This window comes from Ochotona princeps, chromosome 3 (genome assembly GCF_030435755.1).
Source record: "Ochotona princeps isolate mOchPri1 chromosome 3, mOchPri1.hap1, whole genome shotgun sequence".
In the NCBI taxonomy this organism is placed as follows: Eukaryota; Metazoa; Chordata; class Mammalia; order Lagomorpha; family Ochotonidae; genus Ochotona; species Ochotona princeps.
Genome location: NC_080834.1, coordinates 34224067 through 34247835, shown reverse-complemented (window position 1 = coordinate 34247835; position 23769 = coordinate 34224067). Strand labels below are relative to the sequence as shown.

At 47.5% G+C, this 23769-nt stretch overlaps 1 protein-coding gene across 2 annotated transcripts; it reads left to right on the top strand.

Annotated features, from left to right (window-relative positions):
• Positions 1-961: 961 nt before the first annotated feature.
• IFNAR1 (interferon alpha and beta receptor subunit 1) lies at positions 962-22980 on the top strand. Of its 2 annotated transcripts, XM_058661685.1 has the most exons (11): positions 962-1073; positions 5647-5770; positions 11970-12148; positions 14015-14163; positions 14249-14390; positions 15219-15333; positions 17929-18131; positions 18233-18375; positions 19381-19528; positions 20796-20941; positions 22348-22980. In XM_058661685.1, the coding sequence occupies exons 1-11, from the start codon at positions 1001-1003 to the stop codon at positions 22582-22584; spliced, it is 1659 nt and encodes a 552-aa protein (XP_058517668.1). In that variant the 5' UTR covers positions 962-1000; the 3' UTR covers positions 22585-22980. The 2 variants fall into 2 exon arrangements, with proteins under 2 accessions (XP_058517668.1, XP_058517669.1); XM_058661686.1 differs by lacking the exons at positions 15219-15333; positions 17929-18131.
• Positions 22981-23769: the final 789 nt, after the last annotated feature.

Genomic DNA, 23769 nt, shown 5'->3' with positions numbered 1-23769 from the left:
GGACAAAGAACCTCTATTCCACTTGCCTCCGCTATTTTAAGCTTATTGTTCTAAATATTACACGTGCAAACTGCTCCGACTAGTTGGCAAGCACAGCTTTGGGGCAGCAGGAAATGGGCATTTTCCATAGAAGCCTGAAGGCAACAGGCCGTTGGAAAGCCTTTTATGCTTCACATGTTTTTCCTCTTTCTTAGATTTTTCTTTGAAAGGCGGGGTTAGAGGATCTTTGGCTCCCTCCGCAGGCTAGGTGTCCTCCGAGCTGGCCCGCCCAGAGAGGCCTCCTCAGCCCGGGTGCCCAGGGATCTCAGCCTGGAGCACTCGGTACCTGGACTTGCCGGGTCCTCGCCCACGCCAGACCACAGCGGGAAGCCGAGGGCGGAGGCCGGCCCCAGCGGCCTGCGCAGGCGCACTGCCAGCGCGCGGCGTTGCTGTGAGGAGTCCGGCCCTCAGGCTGGGTGCGGACTTTCGAGAACAGGAGGCCGAGGCCCAACTAGGCGGTTCCTGGCGCGAGAGGAGCTGCGAGCGACACAGGGTCGGCACGTTCCACCGAGTGCGCGTGCGCCGGAGTGAACAGAGAAGGGGCGGGGCGCACGCCAAGTTGGGAAGGCTCACGGCAGGGGCGGGCCAAGAGGATGGGACACCCGTGGGGGCAGAGCTTTGCGAGGGGCGGAGCCTGCTCCGAGGACTGAGCGCTGGCGGGAGGGGGGGCGGTCCCTGCGGCCGAGTTCCTGCGGAGGGGCGGGGCGGGGCGCTCTGGGGGCGTGGCCCCTGAGGGTGGAACGGAGCGCTGTTTGGTGGAGCCTCGCCGAGGGCGGGACGCTCGCCCGGGACACTCCTAGAGGACGCTCTAGGAGGAAAGAGCTGCTCACCTGTGAGGATTGTCGCCTGCCCGTGTTTCCTGGGATGGCCGCTTGTGCTCACGTCTCCCCACGGTCGGCCTGAGGTGACCGAGGAGGTGACCGAGGATGTGACTGGCGGTGCCGGTGGCGGCTGGCGGACGATGCTCCCCCTCCTCGGCGCCACGACGCTGGTGCTGGTCGTCGGGACACCGTGGGTGTCGCCCGCAGCCGCAGGTGGGCACGAGCCGGGAGGTTTGGGCTTGGGACGGGAGCGGCAGAGGCCTCGGCCGATGGCGGTGGCGGTGGGGACAGACGTGTTCCCTGGGCGGCCTTTCTGCTCGCGTGGGCCGCAGTGCACGCCTGGCAACCCTGTGGGGCTTCCACATCCGAGCGGACAAAGAGGGGTTCAGTTGGTACCCACGGCGTCCTGGGGCGTCGTCCTGGGCCTGGAGCCCCTTGCGAGAGCTTCAAGTCATCTTTCAGCTCCACTGGCCCGTTTTGATGAAAACAAGGCGTTCCTTCGGGGTAGTGGACAGTTGCCCAGTGCCTTGGGGGAGGAAAGGGGTGGGTGCTGCAAGGGTTTGTCCGCCCTGAATACTTACTAATTGAGAGGATAAACCCAGAGGGAGCCGCCTGCTCTCTTTGGTTGCCACTCTTCACCCTGTAACCCTGAGGCAGGAGGGGAACCGCCAACTCTCCCTGCATTCAGACCTGGGCACGGGGAGGGGCCCCTGGGGAAGTTCGTGTCCAGTCCCAGCCCACCAGGACTGCAGGTCACTGAGCTGCCAGTAACTTCCACACGGGTGTCTGCGAGGCAACCCTTGCACCTGTGTGATGCGTCATACTTGATACCCTACTTCCCTCCTTTCAGGGAGGGGGGAGGATGTGTTTAATGTCCCAGTGCTCTTTGGTCATGTCTTTGAAGCCTTTGGTGTGTGAAATTCTCCTTCAAAGTTTGAGCTTGTCAAAATGAATGACAGGGCCTTTGTGAAGTTTCCAGCATTCGAATGAATAGTACTCTTAAGAATTGCAATGAAATCCAAGGTTCAATAGCCACTACCCTTCAGCAACTTGAAAAATGGGTGGAAGTTTGTGCTCAACACCAAGAAGCAGCACTTTTAAAAATACATCATTTTTGTAGATCCCAGGAATCTGGCAGGATAAGGAACATGTGGAGTGTCTCCCACCTAGACCCTAGCTGCCTTGGCAGAAGGGTCTGCCCAATGTAACTGTTTGAGAACTTTATTGAAGGTTTCTAACCCCAAGGAAGGGCTTTGTCAGTAAACTGTACTTATTTGTGGTCAACTTCAGCCCTTAGCACAGTGGTGGCTTCCTGTCTCCTGCTTTCTGGCTCTGGGTAGGCAGTCCTGCAATGGTTCCTGGAGGGATCTATCTCAGCTCACAGGAGCCAGGTAGGCAGCGACACGCCCATTATCTAAGTGTCTGGGAGTAATGATTGCTGCTTCTGGCTGTTGTCACTTGCCCCTCCCACCCCCTTTTGCTGGGAGCTCTTCCCCCCCACTAGGTGACTTCTAGGAGATCTGAAGGTCTGACAGCCTTTCTCCCCCTTCTCTCCTTTCTCTTCATTTTTCTTCTTTCAGTTTTTTAGGCAGACACTTCAGATTTGAAGAACAACTGCTTATGCAGAGAAAATTAGAAAGTGATGGGGCATACTCAGGGCGGGACTCAGAAGAGACTGCAGAGTTTACACTTCAAACCAGTTATTTGGCACTGACATTTACAGTAGTCTTTAAAATTAATCATATTAACACAAAAGAAAACCCAGCAACCTCTGGGGAAGAGGGAGAATCTGATCTCTGGATTACATTATTAGATCATAAGACACACACAGAAAATAGGAAGGAGCACCCATTTAAAGGGGAAAAAGAACAAAACAGTGAGAGAAAATTATAAATTCACCCTGAAAAGGACCTTAGTGGCTCACCTGTTAGGGAAAGACTTTAGAACAGTTTTCTTAAAGTTGCCCAAACAATGGCAGGAAGTTAAGCTGCCGCTTGGGACTTGCACCACATCTGATGCAGTAGTGCCTGGTTCCTGTCCTGGCTGCTGTGCCTCACTTCTGGCTTCCAGCTGATGTACTTGGAGATAGCAAGCTGATGGCTCACGTACTAGAGTTCATGCTGCCCACATGAGAGATCCAGGTATATCTCCTGCCCCAGCCTTGCCAACCCCAACTATTGTGGACCTTTGTGGAGTGAATCAGTAGATAGAAGATCATTCAGCCTTTCACACAAACAAACAAAATGCCCAAACCATTAAAGAATGTTAAGAAATTCAGGAAAACAGTGTATGTATTCCTAAGCTAAATAGAAATAATCAAAAGAAAGAAATCAGTCACAACTGAAATGAAAAATTCACTAGATGGTTTCAAAGGTAGATTTGAGGAGGCAGAAAAAAGTCTGAGTGAACTTGAATATGGGTCACTGAAAGTTAGGAAGCCTGAGAAATAAAGAAAAGAGATTGAAGAAAAGTGAGCAGAATCTAGGGGAGCAGAAAGGGTACCGTTGTACAGGCCAGCACTCACAAGGGGAGTGTTCCAGGAGACAGAGAAAAGAGACAAGATGGTCCTTAAAGAAAGAACGGCTGAAAACTACCCAGGTGTGATGAAAATTGTGAATATAAACATCCAAGAAGCACAAGAACTACAAGTAAAATACACTCAAAGATATACAATAAGACACACTGTAATCAAACTGTAGATTTTGAAACAAACGGAAAAAAAAATCCCATGTGTCCCATACAAAGACTCCTCAATGAAGCACCAGATTTGTTTTTTTTTTAAATCCTAGACACAACATCACTAATGATTACAGAACTATAAATCAACACTGCAATGAAATATTTGCATTCACCCATTGGGTGACATGTGTGAGTGTGTGTGTGTGTGTATGTATATATAAATGCCTATTGGTCCAGATATGAGAAAGCAGGAACCCTTGTGCACTGTTGGTGGGAATGGAAAATGATGCCACTGCTGTGGAAAACACGACAGCCATCCCTCGGGAAATTCACTGTGGAATCGCCATGTGATCCAGCAATCCTTCACTCTCGGGCGTGTGTCCAAAGAGCTGAAAACAGAGTCTCAAAGGGCCATCTGTGCACCCATATTCACAACAGCATTTTCCACAACAGATAAAACCCAGAAGCAAATGACAGGAGGAAGTCCCTGGTGAGGAGCTGCCGATGTTCACGAACTGGTGAAAATGGGACAGATGAATTCAGTGGAATCATGCCCAGCCTCCACAAGGAAGGCAGTTCTAGTATTACAACAGGGTGGACCCCGGAGGCACAAAAAGTAAAATCAGTCACAAGAAGAGAAATACTGTATGAAGCCACTCAACATTGAATATTAGTCTAATCATATGGTGACTGTAAGTAAACCTACAGAGTGAAATTCAGTGACACCGATTAAACTTCGCAACGTGTAAGCAAACAGTGGGGTCAACATGAGGCCAGTATTTGGAGAAATTGTTTTCTCTAAGGAGTCAAGCTTGAGCTGGGTTTTGGAGGATTTGAGCGGTCGAAGAAGAAAAGTATATTACAAGTAAGAGGAAGCAAAGCTAATACAAGAAGTAGTCAGGCTGGCAGAAGTGTTCATGTTAGCAGCAGTGACAGAGAAGGCAGATTCATAGATGGAAATCCTTACAGATAAATAATTCAACTCCACCAAGTCCTTTTCGGTGTTCCTGAAGGACGTGGCTGACACAGTCGTTCCTGCTCCTGTTAACTAAGCAGCTGTCCAGTTGGAAACCACATCTCTTTGGTTATCTATCAGAGTATAAGAAACATCACTCAAAATTGATTATGAAGCCAAACTTAGACTGTTGCACAGTTGAACTATGTGTCAGTAACATGCCAGAGATCAAAGGAAAATTCAAGTTTTTTATAAAGACAGGTTTTTTTTCTTCCCCTTTGGTTAAAAGATAGTTTTATTTAATTTAAAAAAAATATTTATTTATTTTTTCTCAAAGGCAAATTTTACAGAAAGAGAAAGAAGAACTTTCATCTACTGGTACACTCCCCAAATGGATACAACAGCTGGAGTTAATGCCAATCCAAAACTAGGAGCCAAGAGATCCTTCTAGTTCTCCCATGTGGGTGCAGGATCCCAAGGATTTGAACCATCCTCCATTGCCTTTCCAGGTCACAAGCAGGGAGCTAGATCAGAAGTGCAACAGCCAGGACAAGAATTGGTATCCATATGGGATGCTGGCACTTGCAGGTGGAGGATTAGCCCGTTGACTGGCCCCAAGACAACTTTCTTTGTAGAAGCAAAACATAACTTTTGATCAGTTCTGTCAATGCTGAGGTGCAGTTTGGCTCCCTGTAGAGACAGCATTTGTTAGTCTTTGAAAATATACTTTGATGTAAGTAAGTGTATCTATTAAGCGTAACATTCTTTTAAATAAATTTTTAAATTTAATTGGAAAGGCAGATTCCAGAGGGAAGGAAAGGCAGAGAAAGATCTTCCATCTGCTGGTTCACTTCCCAAATGACTACAACACCAGAGCTGAGCTGATCCAAAGCCAGGAGCTTCTTCCGGGTCTCCCATGTAGGTGCAGGGTCCCAAGGCTTTGAGCCATCCTCAACTGCTTTCCCAGGCCATAAGCAGGGAGCAGAGCAGGCTGGAAGTGGAACAGCTGGGACACCAAATGACACCCATATGGGATCCCAGTGCTTGTAAGGGCACTAGCCAACTGAGCCATTGCACTGGGCCCAAGAGTAACATTCTTAAAAATAGTTCTACAGTGTATATATAATGATTTTCATCTTTCCATCCCTGTAGATGAACATCAGCTGGAATCTCCCCACCATGTACAAGTTTACATCATAGATGACAACTTTACCCTGAAGTGGAACAGGAGCAACGAGGCCATCCCAAACGTGACTTTTTCAGCAGATTATCAAACGTAGGTAACTGCTCATTCATGTGCCAGAATGATCTGAATAACCCTTAGGATACTGTCATCATAGTGCTTTGTAGATTTGGGAAATATTTGGTTTTGCTATTTCTAAGAAATGTTATGTTTACTTTATGTTGTGTTTATAACATCATTTTTACAAACAGACCCAGTCAAATTCATCTCTTTTTTTGTGACATTTATCTATGTATGTATGTATGTAGTTGGAAGGCAGAGTTAGAAAGACAGAGAGAGCTATAGAGATCTTCCATCCACTGGTTCATTCTTCAGGTGACCACAGTGACTTAGCTGAGTTAGATCAAAGCCCTGCACCAGAAGCTTCTTCTGGGTCTCCCACACAGGTGCAGGGTCCCAAACCTTTGGTCCGTCTTCTACTGCCTTCCCAGACCACAAGCAAGGACCTGGATGGGAAGTGGAGCAGTCGGGACACAAAGGGGCACCCATATGTGATCCTGGTGCACGCAAGGCGAGGATTAACCACAAGGCTCTCTCATCAGGCCTAGTAGACTGCTTTCTAATCCACAGCCTTTCCCCTTCCTCTCTGGATGTTGAGCCTCATTCACTGTTGGTATATACTGCAGTCTGAAGTGGAACATATCTGCAAGATGTGGGAGAATATGAACAAAGGCTAGCTGAGGTCTTGGAATAGCTGTGGGCCACCTATGCTCAGGATTTCTTCTTGTTTGTTTCCTTGTTTGTTTGTTTGGAATGATTTTTGTTTTATTTTTAATATTGATTACAGAGAGGGAGGCATAGCTTTGTGGGCTTCTGATTAGGGTGGGCAGGGTCAAGGTGTGCAGATAAAAGTTTCATTTCCTGTGTGTGTGTGTGTGTGTGTGTGTGTGTGTGTGTGTCTGCCTTTGGTATCCACAGGGGGAGGGTTGGGGGAGATTCATTCCTTGCTGTCATGCTGAGTCAGTGTCTGGGGATGGAGACAGTTTTTTAATGTTACCTTAGAGATCCCCGTGTGGACATGAATATTCCAAGGACCATATTTCAATGGTCATGGTTCTGAGATGTTGTCTACTTTGTTGCCCCAGGGTTGAGAAAATCCTTCCAAGGTGTGTGGGGGTGTGTCGGCTGACCAGCTCTACCTCAGTGCATCCACAGACCTAGATGCTTGCTGCAAAGCTTGGCCAGGAGAGTTGTTTAACATGTTCTGCTTTCCATCTTTTGAGGAGGTGCATGATGTCTTCTGTTGGCTTAGTTGAGCTGGCTGGCTTGTCTTTCACGTGCATCTGGGTATGCTCTCTAATGCACAGGCACCAGCAACTGAGGAGGCCTGGTCCTGAAACATGCACAGCAAGGTTGGACCACATATCCTTGTGATTTGCTGAGCCTGTGATTTGAGTGCAGTGTCTGGCTGGGGAGTGCTGCAAGACATCTTGCCTGGGAAGTCCTCAGACTTGGCTCTTGTGTGCCCCAGCTAGCTCAGAGTCAGGTTCAGTCTGTCTCCTCCACCAGCCAGTGCACATGCCGGTGGTTGCAGTTACCTGGTCAGTCCTCATCTTTCACACGAGCCAGCAGGTGCTGCAGCCTAGTTGGAGTGACCCCCAATTGTCCTCACTAGACCCACTCTCATTCCCAGTTTCTGCGCATGCCAGCAGGTGTAGCAGCCTAGCCCAGCCTCCAGCCCCCAATCCCAGCCTTTGCATGTGTATGTGTGGGTACTGTGGCCTCCCCCAGCCTAGCCTGCTCCTTGACCTAGTTCTTGCATGCAGCAGCCTGGCTGCAGCCTGGCTCAGCCTGCCACCAACCCCAGCTCTCACTGAACACCTGTCATTGCTGCATCCATCAGACGAGCCCACATATCTCTTGCCAGACCTGCCCCTCAGCCCCAGTTCTCCCACATGCTGGTGGGTACTGTGGCCCATCCTGACATGGCCTACCTCCTGCCCCAACACTTGCCAGTGACTACTGCAGACCAGCTCTGCCCAGCCTGCCCCTCAGCCCCAGCACGACTTCCACATGCACCAGTGAGCACTGTAACCTATCCCAACCCAGATCACACACATGGGCGGGTTCCTTGACCTTACCCAGACATGCCACCTGGATTCTACTTTCTGAACCACCTCATCTCAGCTCCTTCAGTCACCTGCAGGTATAGTGGCCTGGTCCATGGAAGCTCCCAGCTGTCATTCCACATCTGTCCAACAAGCCCTTGGTAACCCCTATTCCAGTATGTCCCCAGACTCTTCTCTGGGCCATCTGCAGCTCCCCACGCAGCGCTAGGCCACCATGCCAGGTCTGGAATTACTCTCCTTAAACAACTGGTATGGGTAAATGGGGATTACTTCATGAGCCCTGATAGTTATCATTATCCTAAACACAGAGAGCACGTGCTCTGGTACTCTTGTTCCTCCTGTGTTATTAGTCAGTAGCATTATTGTTCTTACTCTGTTCTGTTCTGTTAGCCTTGCAAGCAGTTACCTAACATAAATCGGCCAGACCACAAGCCGAGAAGGCAGTGTAGCATTAAGTGCAGTGAGGCAGGGTGCCTGTGTTAAAATCCATCCAGTGGTAGTGACTCCGTGTCTCAGCCCCTTACTTGTTAAGTAGAGGTGATAACCCGGAAGGCCATCTAGAGTTTAGCATCCAAACCAGGATACGTCTGAGAGTGAGAAGAGGCCCATAATATTAAATGAGCTGGAATGTGTGTAAACCAAGACTTCTCTAGGCACTGTGGAATGGGGCACCCAAACAGTAAAGCATCTCAGAAGCTGTTCAGAGTGTGGGTGATTGTATGTGAGGTCCTGAGGAGAGTGAGGGAGTATTGGTGATTGCATATAAGCTCCTAAGGAGAGTGAGGGGTTCATTGAAGTGTAATTCAAAACAGCAGCACGGGGCTGGGCACAGTAGCCTACAGCTAAAGTTCACATTGCATGCACTGGGATCCCATATGAGTGCCGATACGAATCCTGGCAGCCCCGCTTCCCATTCAACTCTGTGCCTGTGGCCTGGGAAAGCAGTCAAGGACAGTCCAAAGCCTTGGACTCTGCACCCACTTGGAAGATGCAGAAGAGGCTCTGGGCTCCTGGCTCCAGATCGGCTCAACTCCAGCCATTGTGGCCACTTGGGGTGTGAACCAACAGACAGAAGATCTTCCTCTCTGTCTCTGCTTCTTTCTATTTATCTGACTTTACAATATAATTAAATAAATCTTCAGAAAAAAGACAGCAGCAGACAAATGTCTTTAAATACAGTATCCGTGAGAGCTTAGGGCATACATCGCTGGTAGTGATACATAGATGAAGAAATAGGTACAACTGCCAAGCCTAAGGAACATCGGTGTTCGTGATGCGTATATAAGAACTGTCATCACTGTGTGCTTCATGTAGCTTTCAATCTTCCATTCAACCTCTGATGAGTCAATTTTGTGCTGAGCACTCCTTGGAGTGCTAGAATATTTCATTGAACAGGAAAGAGAAAGGTAACTGGAGTTTACATCGTGAAACCAAAGACTTAACTGCTAAGCCAAACACCCACCTTGGAATTAATGGTTTACAAAATGAATAGTACATTATCTTTGAAATTATATCATCTTCCAGTCTACTGAGGTGAAGTTTAGGGTTCTTTCTTTTTAGAACATAGAAACATAGATATCACTGCAGTAGTTTTCTTGAATGAACAAGTTGATGTGAGAGCCAAGTACGTGCTAGGCAGAACCAGGCTGGACTGCAGCACCCATTGTTTCCAGTGCAAGTCGGGACTGAGACCAGAACCAACCCAGCAATTGCAACCACCAGCTGATCATGGAGAAGGACTGTGCCGGGCCCTGTGCTTGCTAGAACATACAGGAATCTGGTCTGGGAATGCCTCAGAGTTTCTGTTGGTATCTCTCCAATCGAAATGCTGGACTCAGAACCCTAACCAAGAAAAGACAGAAGAAAGAACAAGTCAATCAACCACCTCAGCTATATGTTGGCAGTGAAATACTGGGCAAATGAAGACTCTGACAATCAGTGGATTCTTCAACGACCTCACCGAGCAGGGACTGGCGAAAATGGCAGCGATTCATAACTGGTGAACTATTAAGACCACTTGAGCAAGGATCTCAGAGCATGCCCCACATCCGGGACTTGGGGTGGGTGGGAGACTGGGTGGGGCTTCTTCCTCACTATCCCCCTTTACCTCAGATACAAGAGGGAAACAATATGGACACAATGGTCTTACCCACTTCCCTATAGCCCCTGAACCTTTTTACTGTAACTAACTATGTAAAGATTGTCAACAATATAAATAAAAAATTTAAAAATAAATTTAAAAAATAAAAAAATAATTATTTATTGGAAAGTGAGAATTAGAGAGAGAGGGAGAAAGACAGTGGGAGAGATCTTTAATCTGCTCGTTCACCCCTCAGATGGCTGCAATGGCCAGGGCTGGGCCATATCAAAGCCAGAGTGGGACCTTCATCTAGTTCTCCATAAGAGAGTGGGTGGCAGGGGCCCAAGAACTGGCATCAACCTCCACTGCTTTCCCAGGCCATTAGCAGGGAGCTGGATTGGAAGTGGGGCAGCCAGGACATGAATTGGCGCCCATCTGGGATGCCAGTGGCACAGGGCATCCACTGCACCGGCGCCAGCCCCAGCATTAACCGTTTTGAAGGAGTAAGCGCCTGCTTCACCTGCAGTAGGACAGACAAATGACAGTACAAGTGGGTTGAAGCAATAGGTTTAAATCTTTGATAAGGCTTTCTGTTACTGTAAGAGTTTCTGGATGTTGAAGAACAGCTGGTGTGGGACAGTGTTTCTGGAACATTTGTTTAAATTCAGGTATTTTTAATACCAGCTAGAAGCTGAGACCTCAGACAAGTGAAGGGCTTAGAGAAACTGGCCAGAAATGAAGTGTTCCCTATTTTCGGTACATGTTTAGTAATATTTTAATGTTTCCTTTATAGGATAGACTTGTACTTGGATCCATGCAAAAGTCACTAAATGTCTTCTCTGGTTTCTAATATCTTTCAGTTGTTGCCTACAGACTTTCTGTTTTCAATGCAGTTAGTGATAGAAGTAAATATAAAAGCAAACAACAACAAAAAACCTTCTTAGCAGATGGTGTTTCTGCTGGTTTACAGTCAGTAGGCTTCACATGGGGAAAATGCTGGAAGCTGCCAGGTGTGTTTTCTGGCCCTTACTTCAGCCTCTCCTTCCCCTTGATGCAGCCTGGTTTAAACCCTCCATGCCAACCTTGATTTCTTCATCTATTTGAAGAAGAGGACTCATTTCATGTTTTCTGATTGGCCATGGCACATTGAGGGATGGGTCTGTTATGATTCTAAGTTGGTTCTGGTTTTTTGAAATTCTGGCGGTGTAAGAAAAAGAATCCCAGAGTCCAAGAGGTAGCTGGTTGGTTTGGGAGAAGCCGAGGAAACCCTGAAACCACCCTCAATAGGAGGGTGGCTGAGGACAGGTCTGAGTGCCCAGGAGGCACTCCGAAGGCAATCGTCAGACCCCACTGTGGGGATGGCAGTAAGGAAGACAAGACCCAGGATCACAAAGTAATTTGCCAAAAGTCACACAAAGATGTAACCCAAACCAGCATGAAATCTACCTTGGCCTTATGGGCCATCTGCTTCCTTCAGATCCTCTTGGAACAAACTGTTAGGCAGAGCTGTATTAAAAACTATGTAGGGCTGGCATTGTTTTCTAGTGGGTTAAGCCACTGCCTGCAAGTGCTGGCATCTCGTATGAGCTCTGGTTCCTGGCCCAACTCTCCCACTTCCAATCTCGCTCCCTGCTACTGTCCTGGGAGGGCAGCAGAAGACAGCCCAGGTGTTTGAACCCCTACTCCCAACATGGGAGACCCTAAAGGGGTTCCTGGCTCCTGGCTTCAGCCTGGCCCAGCACGGACTTGCAAACATTTGGGGAGTGAACCTGCAGGCACAAGATCTGTTTCTCTCTCTCTCTCTCTCTCTCCTTCTCTCTCTCTCTCTCTTTCTGTAACTCTGCCTTTCAAAGAAATAAGTAAATACTCAGAGGGAAAAGAAGCCTGTGTGTCTTAATCATTCCATTTTACAAGTAACCCTGAAATTGTGTGAAAGGGTATGTACTAAAATGTCAACAGAACATTAACTCAAGTAAAGAGATAACCATGTAAACAAGCTTCATAGCAGTAAATGAGACGTGTATTTGACACTGTTGCTCTGAAACACTTGCTCCTTTGTTCATTTGCTTGTTTTGCTTTAAAGGTCTGAGATGAATGACTGGACAGAATTGCCCGGGTGTCAATATATTATGGGTACCTCATGCACCTTTTCCTTGCCCAACGTGAATGTTTTTGATGAAATTAAATTCCGTATAAGAGCAGAGAGAGGCAACAGCACTTCTGCCTGGCATAGTGTGGACTCCTTTATACCATTTCACAAAGGTAAGACACAATCACTGGCTGAAGTGTATGGAATCTGTAGTAAACACTGCCAGACCACTTCACTCTCTAAGTATATTCACGTGCATGGTTTAGGAACAAAAAGTCCCTTAAACTTGCAGCCACCTCAGGATATGGCACCATTTCAATGCTTTCTGAGTAGTGATGGTTCTCAAAGCAGGGTCAGTCCTCAAGACCCTTCAGGGTATTTGTAAAAACAAAACTTCTTTCATGATCACTTCTTTTTGTTTGATTCCGTCTTGCATCCATAAGGTCATTTTTCCTAAGGAGACTGTTTAATGTGCGATGGGGTACAGAGTACACAGGTGGTTGTGAAGTCCAACAGTCTTCTTTTTGAATCTAGACTCTCCATAGTTTCTGTTCATGTAGAAACTACTTTTTCTGATGCGTGCAGGTGGGTAGCACAGGAAATGCCCAGCCATGTTCTGACTGGTTAGAGAGCACTGATGGGGAAGGCCTTCTGCAGGTTTCCACCCAGACAAAGAGGAGTCAGGGAGCCCTTAAGAACCTAAGACCCTTCCTGAAGCCCCTCCCCAGTGTCCCTCTGCCCTCAGGGGACACCGCATCTCCCTATCCCCTCCAGAGGTGCTGTCTCCGTCCTTCCTTCTCTTCACTTTCACTGTTCCCAAAGAACATTTCTCCCTTTGAAACTGAAAAAAAGGAAACTACATTTTCTATAATAAATATTTGCTGTGATGTAATGGGTTTATCACTGTTATTTTGAATGAATTCATAACCACTACAAATGTCACAAGGTGTTATGTTTCACATGTTAAATCCCTAAAGACACACACTTTCATGAACAAAAGCTTCTGGGAACCTCAGTAATTTTCAAGTGTAGAGAGGGGGCTGGCATCACAGTGCAGTGAATTAAGCCACTGCTTGCAGAGCCCAGCATCATGTCTGAATCCTAGTTTGAGTCCCGACTGCTGTGTTTCAGATACTGCTGCATTCTAATGTGCTTGGTGAGACAGGAGAAAATGGCCCGAGTGTGTGGACTCCTACCACCCACATGGGAGTCCCAGTTCTTGGCTCCTGGCTTTAGCCTTGCCCAGCCCTGGCTTTGCAGCGTGAACTCACAGACGAAGCTCTCTGTCTGTTCCCCCTCCTTATTCTCTTCTCCCTTTTCTTCTGTTACCTCCTTTTCTTTCCCTCTCTTTCTCCCACTCTTTAACCTTCCCATCCACAGTTCACTTACTCACTATCTATTGCTTTCACGTGAGTTTAAAAAAAGAAAACAAGTTGTAGTTAACCCAAATGAAATACAGATTTTATTCTTTGACCCGTTAAAAAGGGGGACTGCAAGCAATGGCTTAATTCACTGCACTGTAGTCCAGCGCCAACTCTATATTTGAAAGGTAGAGTTGTAGAGAGACACAGAGCAGCTCTTCCATCTATTGGCTCACTCTCTGCATGACTGCTGCCGCACTGGGCCTCCAGCCAGAAGCTTCTTCCCGGGTCCCACATGGGTAGTAGAGGCCCAGACTCTTGGGCCATCTTCTACCTCTCTTCCCAGGCCTAAGCAGGGAGCAGGATCAGAAGTGGAGCAGCCAGGACTCGAACCCATGCCCATGTAGGATGTGAACATGCAGGCAGCAGCATTATCCATCACGCACCCCTGGCTCTTCTTTGCCCTGTCTTTCAATGTGGTTTCCCATGTAGTAAACATGACTGCATGTATTTGTGTGAGGGTTTTTTTTGCCACAGACCCCCAGAAAGTAAGTCTCCCCAGCATATCCTTCTGTTTGACTAGGCCAGGGACAGATGAAGTGCTTGGATTTGTTTGTTGAGTGAGAGTCTTGCAACTGTGTTAACAGAGTGACACAGGAATTGTTTCCATTTTTACAGCTCAGATTGGTCCTCTGAAAGTACACTTAGAAGCTGAAGATAAGGCAATAATAATAAGCATCACTCCTCCCATGGCAAATATGTGGCTTACGGAGAGCCCATGGTTTACATACCACGTGGTTATCTGGAAAAACTCTTCAAGCACAGAAGTAAGCATTAACTTCACCCTCGTTGATGTGAGAAGAAAATGAGGTCACTTAATTCTGACATGGCATTTCTCTTTTTCAATACTAGGAAAGAACTCTAAAGGTTTATCCAAGAGATACAATTTATAAACTCTCACCAGCGACTACTTACTGTCTAAAAGTGAGGGCAGAGCACCGTAAGCAGAGAAAGTTGGACATCTACAGCCCCGTGGACTGTGCGACGACCAAAGGTGAGGAGGAGGCCTCTCTTCACGTCCATAGCTCAGGGACGGGCCGGATGGCAGTGTCACCATTTCCCCCATAACTGCTGAGATTCTTATGACGGGTTAGTAGACATTCAAACAAAACCATTGTTTAGCTTGCACATAACCCAATGTGTTAGGAGATTTTTGTCTCAAGTAAATAGCAATGAAAATGAATTTTGTTTAGATTTCCAGATGTTTCCTAATGGCAGAAATTGGTTTTATTGGTACAGAATCCATAGAAAGGGGCAGATAATTCCTTCCAGAAAGCAGCCCTCTACAAGTGAAATGTTAAAATATGCCAGCATCTCTATATTGGTGCCATCATTCCAATAATTTAGGTCCAGAGTGGCAGTTGGCTTTTTTCTGCTCCAAGTATAATGTGCTTTTATTTTTAAAATCAAATAATACAAAGGACTTAAAATACAGTTTCTTTCTGCTGTCTTGCTCCATTTCTGATTAGCAGAAGTAAGCATTCCTAGCAGTTTGTGTATAGCCTTTCATGCTTTTCTTCAGGGTTTATATAAACATGTACACATGTAAGCATGTGGTTTGTTATTTACAAAGGGGGTCCTGCTAGGTATGTTTGTCTTAAGACTTGTCTATTTAACCCAGTTTGTTGTGGATATCTTTCTAGATAGATGCGTGGCCAGCTCCACTGTGTACACTGTGCGAGCCTTAACTCTCTTCATGATTACACAGTCACGATAACAATGCATGCCTGCCTTTTGAATGTGTGCCTGTGAGGAATATCACCATATGTTGTCTCACTAGGGTAACGGTGTATGCTTTTTGAACATGTTCTTTGACTTCTAGTGGAATATAAACTGCCTCCACCGGAAAATGTAGAAGTTGCTGTTGAAAATCAGAACTATGTTCTTAAGTGGGATTACGCACTTACAAACGTGACCTTCCAAGCTCAGTGGCTCCAGTAAGTTCACACGCGTACATCTGCCTTTGCCCTGTTTGTCTTGGTCCTGCTTTCACTCTGCTGCAGCTCCCTGCACCCCCTTGCACAAGAATGACTGACTGAGAGGTGGCATGATAGACAGCAACTTGGGAATTTTCCTTCTAGCACCAGCTCTGCTAGAAACCAGCTGGATGCAATGAGCTAATCCCGTGTTGGGCCTCAGTCTCTTCATTTATGGTAAAATGAATGTTTTCGAATATAAAAGGTTTTCTGTTTCTCTGTAGCAAATTCCACAGACCTTGCATCTTTAAAAAATGTGTTTAGGGATCAGCATTGTGGTGCAATGACTATGCCACAGGGGTGACACTGGCATCCCTAGGAGCATTAGTTCAAGCCCCAGCTGCTCCGCTTCTCGTCCAACTCCCTGCTAATCCACCTGGGAAAGCAGTGGAAGATGGCCCAAGTGCCTGGGCCCCTTCTAGTCATGTGGAAGACTTAGATAGCATTCTGGGCTCCTGGCTTCAAGTTGACTCAACCCTGGCTTTTGTAGCCATTTGGGGAGTGAACCAGCAAGCACTTGGAAGATATTCTGTCTCTCTCTCTTCCCTCTCTCTCTCGCTAAGTCTTCTAAATAAATCTTTAAAAGGCAGACAGCAAGATCTTCCATCCACTGATTCAAACCCCAGTGGCCGCAATGGCGGGAGCTGAGCCCATCTGAAGCCAGGAACCAGGAGCTTCTTCCAGGCCTCCCACGTGGGTGCAGGGTCCCAATCACTTGGGCCATCCTCCACTACTATCCCAGGCCAATGGCGGCAAGCTGGATGGGACGTGAAGCATCTGGGACACAAACTGGCCACCATATGGGATGCCAGCACATGCAAAGATAGGATTTAACCACTGGGCCATCATGCTAGACCCTAAATGAATCTTTTAAAAGGTAAAACGAACAAACCAACCCTCAGAACTCTACGTTGCTATGAGTCCGGAGTCCAAGACTGGCTAGCTGAATCCTCTGCTAACACTGGAGTCATTAGCTGGGACTCTTGTCTCATGCAAGACTTGGTGGCCTCTCCCAAGCTCTCAGGTTGTTGGCAGCTGTGGAGCTTCTGGTGGCCTGCTCCGTGAGGACCATGCAGGGGACAGAATCACCTCCAGACTCCTCCCTGAAAGCTTATCCCAGTAGGGCAGGCTCACCACTGGGAGATGAACTCAGACACTGTCAGGTTAGGCCTCTCATTACCTCTGCCCAGCCTTTTCTCCTTGGCCATGGACTGTGACCTAATCCTGGGAGTAGGGCACCCATCTTATTTACACTCCTGCACATCGCAGGGAACAGGAATCTTGAGGCCATCATAGAATCTTGCATACAACGGTGGGCAGGATGTCCTGGAGTAGCAGAGTATTTGGATATGGAAGAGTGGTGAGAAGAAAGGTGACCAGGGGCCAGCATGGTGACAAGCAAGTCAATCTTCCACCTGCAGTGCTGGCATCTCCGCTTCTGGTCCAGCTCCCTGCCAGTGGCCTAGGAAAACCAACAGAAGATGGCTCAAGTCTTTGGGACCCTGCACCCACATGGGAAACCTAGAAGAAGCTCCTGGCTCCCAACTTCAGATCAGCTCAGCTCTGACCGTTGTGACTATTTAGGGAGTGAACCAGCAGATGGAAGAGCATTCTGTGTCTGTAACTCTGTCTTTCATATGAGATAAATAAATCTTTTTTAAAAAGAAAAAAACTGGTAGTAAAAAGCAAGTTGACCGATAGAATGAGAGCAGCTCAGCCTGTCCTGTAGGCCTCTGAGAACCAGTGGGAATTCTGCACTGGAGAAATCGGTACCCTGAGCTGTGTGCTTGAGCAAGGGGCACATGGAGGCATCATATGTGGAGTGGTGAACGCTGGTGGCACTCAAACAAGGCAGTGGTCTGGAGTTTAGTTCTGAGCACTTCCTACTCTTGGGCACACACTCAGCTTCAGACTTGCTCCTGTGTCAGTGTGGTGCATGTGTCTCTCACCACTCTTAGCCTGGTGGTGTACCAGGTGCGTGATCATCAACTTCCTCACAGGCAAAGCCCCCTTTCTAGTGTCGAGTAACTTTTACAATGCAAATACTCCCTCCCTGCCACCTTCAAGGTGCCAGCAGCGTGTCCCTGGAGCGGGATGGGGAAGCCACACACACTGACAACCTATTGTGTGTAGTCTTCCACCCTGTAGAGCAGATTGACCTGAGTATGTTCAAGAACACAGGAAGATAATCAGGACAGAAAGAGGCTTGAGTGTTCGGTACCTTTGTCTTCAATCCGTTTTGTGGTGTGAGTGTGTTTATAGTTTTGCTTTCTAGTAGTGGCTGTGGTTAGGAGTGTGATTGTTTCATGGCTGTCACGGAACAGTGGTTGTGGCACTCTCACCATTGTTTTGCTTCCATGCCTCCTCCTGCATGCAGCACTCTCCCTTTGGCTTTGTGATTGTGTAGGTCTCTTGCACAGTACTGGGAGTTTCCCCATAGGACAGCGTCTCTGTGGCCTTAGCTCCTACCAGCGCCTGGTAGACTGTAAGAACTCAGTAAACATTATTTCATTCATCTGTTTCAACTTTTGAAACTTTTCTTTTTTGTCTTAAAAGTGCCTATTTAAAATGGTCTCCTGAGGACCAAGAAGGGGAATGGCAACAAATTCCTGGCTGTGAAAATGTCAGAGGAACCCAGTGTGTCTTTCCTCGGGAAGTTCTTCCACAAGGAATTATTTATTCACTCCGTGTACATGCGATGGATGGAAATAACACATCCCTTTGGTCGAAAGAGAAGGAGTTTATGAGTCAAAAACAAAGTAAGAACGATAGCTGTGACTTGACACGATGATTCTCCAATTCAGTGCAAGTTCTTCAAAGCATCTAATGCTATGTCACGTCTCTGTGAATTTGTCCCCAGCCACCATCCCTCCTCCAGTTCTCAATGTGAAAACCACGGGTGACGCACTGCACGCCTATGTTGGAACCTCACAGGAACCTACAGACCTGCATGGCTCACTCATCTATGAAATCATTTACTGGGAAAACACTTCCAGTACTGAGGTAAAATGACTCTATAATGTTGTAATGTGGGTTGTGACTGACTTGCAGGGACAAAGCTTGAATTTAACATTTGGGAGAAACCTCTCAACTTGAATGCTTTTTGATGAGCCCTGGTGTTTAGGAGGAATGTTAGCTACTCCCATACTCCCCCACTGACTCCTGTCTTACTTGGTGGAGTTGTGGGTCAATCTGCCTCAAGGACCCACCTGAGCCCAACACTACAGAATCAGTCCCAGGGACTAGGATTCAGAGATTTGCTTTTTTTGACTTAATTCCCAGGATTTCTCAACCCTGTTGAGTTTTGAGACAGACCACTCGTGTGGTACGGCCGTCCTGTGCATTGCTGGACTGTAGGACACTAGGCCACACTGCTGGCCTCTGCACTCCCTCCCAGTTGTTGCAGCCAAAACCACCATCTCCAGGCACTGTAATGTGTCCCTGGCAGCACCTCCAAGGGCACAGAACCTGACTCTTCCAAGGCAGAAAAATTCCTCACCGTCATGTGCCAACAAAGTTCAGCTTTGCCCAACCAAGTCCCTCTCCTTAGCATCCCAGTACACAGTAGGAGAGTGACTGGGGCAAAAATGTCTCTTCAGTAGTGTAGTAAAGACAAAAGGGATGAACAAGTGAATTCACAGACAAGGGTGCTCGCAGCACCAGACCCCCCCACAGGATCTCTGGCAACATTTTGTTCCAAAGTGTTTGCTTACAGACAGTTGCAATCCTAAACCCCTATAAATAATAGCCATACCACTTCAACTTGTACTCTAAAGATAACATTGTCCTGTTCTAGCATACACTTTGTCACAACAAACACCAATTTTAACTTTATATGATTTACTTACAATGAGCTGTGTGAATCTACTTTGTTTTCTAAACAAAGACCAGATATTTGGGAGAGGCTAATACTAGAGTGAACATGAAAGAATTCAGAAAATATTTATCAATATCCTTCTCTAATTGCATGAAGTGACTAAACATTATCCATGATTTGTTTTTTTACAGAGAAAGATTCGACAAGAAAGAAATGATTTTACTTTTCCTGATTTGAAACCACTGACCCTATATTGTTTCAAAGCCAGAGCACTCATGGGTGAAGAGCCCAATCAAAGCAGTGATTTTACTGATGTTATTTGTGAGAAAATAAAACCAGGTCAGAATCTTTTATCTCTATATAGATACTCAACATTAGGCAGTGCATTGAAAATTGTAAAACAGTCCCTTCTGTAATACATAGACTCATGTCATGAACTGTGTGAGTGACAAACTGACTTTCAAGCCAGTTCTTTCCCCTTTTAGAAACTATTTTAATGTGCAGTATTTTCTGGATGCTTTAAGTTCATCCAATATCTACATAATTCTTTGATTACTGCTCCTTGACATTTAATAAAACTGTCAGTTCAGCAAAACGTTTTTACACAGTCCTCAATTATTATGTGTAAATCAATTAGTTCAGTTGTGAATTTTTATTGGGAAGGCAGAATTACAGAGAAGGAGAGACAAAGAGAGATCTTGCATCTGCTGGTTCACTCCCCCAGTGGCCACAGCTGCCAGAGCTGGGCCAGTCCAGAACCAGGAGCTTCTTCCAGGTCTTCTGCATGGGTGCGGGGACCCAAGAACTTGTGCCAGATTCTGCTGCTTTCCCAGACCATTAGCAAGGAGCTGGATTAGAAGTGGAGCAGCTGGACCACAGATCAGTCCCCATTTGGGACGCCATGGCTACAGGCAGAGTCTTAGCCTGATATGCCGCCAATCCCAACCCTCCACCCCTGCCGTCAATTTATTTTTTAATATTTAGTTCCTGCAAAGATGAGAGAGTAAGAAAGAGAGAACGCCCATCTATTGGTTTAGTCCCCAGGTGCCTGCAACAGCCAGGACTGGAGCCAGAAGCTAGGCTCTCAGTCTAGGTTTCCCAGAGGGGTGGGCAGGGCCCTGGTTATTGAAGTCATCATCACTGCAGCTCAGGACCTGCACTGTCAAGAGGCTGGAACTGAGCAGCACAGCCCGGTCCTCCAGTATGGAGTGCAGGTGCCTGAACGAGGAGGACAAACACCTGCCCAAGTGTGAATTTGTTTTGCATGGAGGAGCGGTATAGTCTCCGTGTGTACAGTTTCCAGTGTTGGCTAGCACAGGCTCGAGCCAGGAAGGGGAGTTCAGTGTGTGCGTGTGTGTGTTGCAGAAGTGCTTTACTGTTCTGGCCTGTCAGCTGTGCAGTCCTCTGCTCTTCAGCTCGCAGGCAAGCCTTGACATGTGGAGGAAGCTGCCTGCAGTTGCCATGTCCTCAGTGCCACAGACAGGCAATTAAGGATGTGAGTGTGCAGGTTTCAGTGTGTCCTCTCTGTGACGGGTCTCGAGCTTCAGCTGGCAGCACGAGCGTGTCCCCAGCAGCACTGATGCTGAGTGCCGTTTGTGTATTTTAGGAGATATGTCCAGAACCTGGCTGATCGCAGCAGTCTGCACCGTCCTCCCTCTTCTCCTGGTTCTCACGTACATCGTCAGGGGCCTCCTGAGGTACCTCAGCTCTGTGTTCTTCCCGTCCCCAAAGCCGCCTTCCAGCATAGCTGAGGTGGGTGCCTTTGCTTTGTCAAGCTGGGAAACGAACAAGCACATTTGTTTGACTTCAACAGACTATTTAAGTTATCTTAGAATCAAGGAAAAAGATCAAACTGATTTGTGTGTTCTTCTTAGAGTCCATACATTACCGTGGGTACATACAGTTTCATTTATTGATATTACTGCTACTGTGAATCTCGTATTTGCATTATTGACTATGATAACAAAGCACGGAATATAAAGTTTGCCCTTAGTTTCATATTTTCCTGGCAGTTTGGTTACTGTGGCGTATGTTTTACCATTTCAAGTATCTGTTTTCTTCACCACATAGCAAAAAAAAAAACAAAAAAGGTACTGTCAGTGTAGAAAGTGCATTTTGCAGAGGAGGAGGTCACAGAAGTTGAGTTAGACACATCATTTTCCATCAGTTTCTCTTTGGCACACAGTGCAATCGGGGTGCCAGGTGACCTGGCGCGGGTTTCCAGCTTGCCTCATTCAGAGGGTCCCAGCTTGGGCGTTGGTGAGGGTGAGAGGGCTACAGCCTCGTGCACACTGTGGCTGCGCAGCTGTGCACAGAGCCCTTCCCGGCGTGCCAGCAGGCCCCGCAGGGCTGGGAACAGACCCGCCGAGGCAGCCTCCTGTGGGGGAAGGAGCGCAGGAGACACACCAGGCGGCCAGCGCTCCAGCTGCCCAGGGAACAGGAGCTGTTCTACACTCCTGTACTGCTCTACCTGCCTTATGCTCAGAACCGTTAGTTTTTAAGACTTTCTTTTTTTTAAAGATTTATCTTATTCTTATTGAAAAGATAGAGTTACATGAGAAATAAAGAGCTCCCATCTACTACTACACGCCCCAAGTGTTCACAACAGCCAGAACTGGGCTGATCCAAAGCCAGGAGCTCCCTCAGGGTCTTCCCAGTGGATGCAGGGTCCCAGGGACCTGAGTCATCGTCAGCTGCCGTCCCAGGCCACTAGAGAGAGCTGGACCAGAAGCAGAGCAGCTGGCACATGGGATGCCAGCACCACAACAGAATACTACACGGTACTAGTTCCCAAAGCCACTATTAAAATAGGCTTAAGACCTGGTCATGACAGTCACTGATTATTCCTAATTGGACCAGGAAAAGGTCCTTTCTCATGTGTGGTGCTTCTCGATACACAGTTCTTCTGAGGACACTTAATCCTTTTTTTCTGTTGCTAACTGAAATTTCCACAACTAGTATTCATCCTTCCCTGGTTAAGATACAATGCCGTCGCTGGTGACAAGTGTCAATGTTGTGATGCATCTGGTGGGGCCTCGCTTGACGTTTTAATCACATGCCAGGAAGCAGGCATAAGAAATGAAAGCCATCAGAGCCCTCAGAGTATTTCCATCATTTTAAACCATCCGTTTCTGTTCTTCCCTTTGTTTGTAAATTAGTGTCTCTCTGAGCAACGTTTAGAGAATCTCCTGCTTCCACTTTCTGAGGAGAAAACTGAACAGTGTTTCGTAATTGAAGGCGCAACTGTGATCCCTAGAGAGGAAGACATCAACAGCACCGACGAAGATCTCAAGAAGTACAGTTCCCAGACGAGTCAAGATTCGGGCAACTATTCTAACGAAGATGAAAGCAGAAGTAAAACAAGCGTGGACTCTCTACACCTGGAAAGTGGCTGAGCAGAGAAGCGCCATCTGCAACTCTGGGTGCGGAGTGTTCCCCGGCTAGTCTGAGCTCCTCACTCCCCTCCGGAACTACACGGAAGGGAACTCGGTTCCTGGGGAAGGGGAAACACATCTCCAAAGTCCTCCAAGCACGTGCAAGCACTCTGCCTCCTAAGGAGGGAACAGCAGGAACCCGGGGAAGGCTTTCTACATTCCTGTCCACGTGTGAAAACTGGAAAAGCTGTGCTGGCCGTGACTTTGAAGACTTCAGCTGCAGAAGAGAGCCACACATATCCCGGGTCCCGCCCCACCAGCTGCGGGCATTTGCGTCCCTGGCCTGATGCCACCGGTCCATCTGGACGTCTCTGTCCATTCCCATTCCCAGCGTGCTACTTGGTTCTCCGTTTCTGCAGACAGCGCATCCTGATGGTTTACCACCAAGATAGGCCCATTCGAGATCTATGCAGGTGTTTCAGACACCATTATCACTCTGTGCTTCGCAATGTCACTCACCATGAAAAATAGCAAAATGTTTGGCAGAAGGGCAATCCTTAAATCTGAGGAAATGCCACCCCGGTATCCTGATAACATTGACTCCTGTCCGTAAATACTTCTCCTTATATGAGATAAAACCAGGTCATTTCAAGCTATGCATTTAAACTTCCTGATGCCTGATTTCACTGCACAGCAACTTGGGAGTGGAGTTTATAACCATTGATTTCCTGGAGAAAGGACTAACTAGAGCAGTGGCTGTTAGAGTTGTTGGCTACAGGTCCATCACAGGGTGCACAAGGAGTCCTGGCACCAAAATGGCAGTAGTGGCAAAGCCTCAGAGGCAGAGGACCTGCAGAGGAAAGCAGCGGGTGATGTTGGAGAAGACAAAGAAGGGTGTGTGTCGGCAGCTTCGGGGATCAGCCCCTGTGTTTAGCCCAGAGCCTCATCTGTGCCACCATTAGTGCCACGGCCAGCCCCTCAGCGTGCTTCACATATGGGGGCTTGGGACAGGGTGAGGCAGGTGTATCCAAGAAGAAAAACTTCAGCTTCAAAACTACAGGATGCCTTCCAGAGACACCTGTGGCTTCCTTGAACTGGGTTATACATGGATATGCACGTTCCTGGCCTTGAAGCCACAGCCTCCTCCAGGACCCGCGCTGGCCCCCAGCTCTCCTCTCCATAGATTGGCCCATCCTCCAGGCTGCC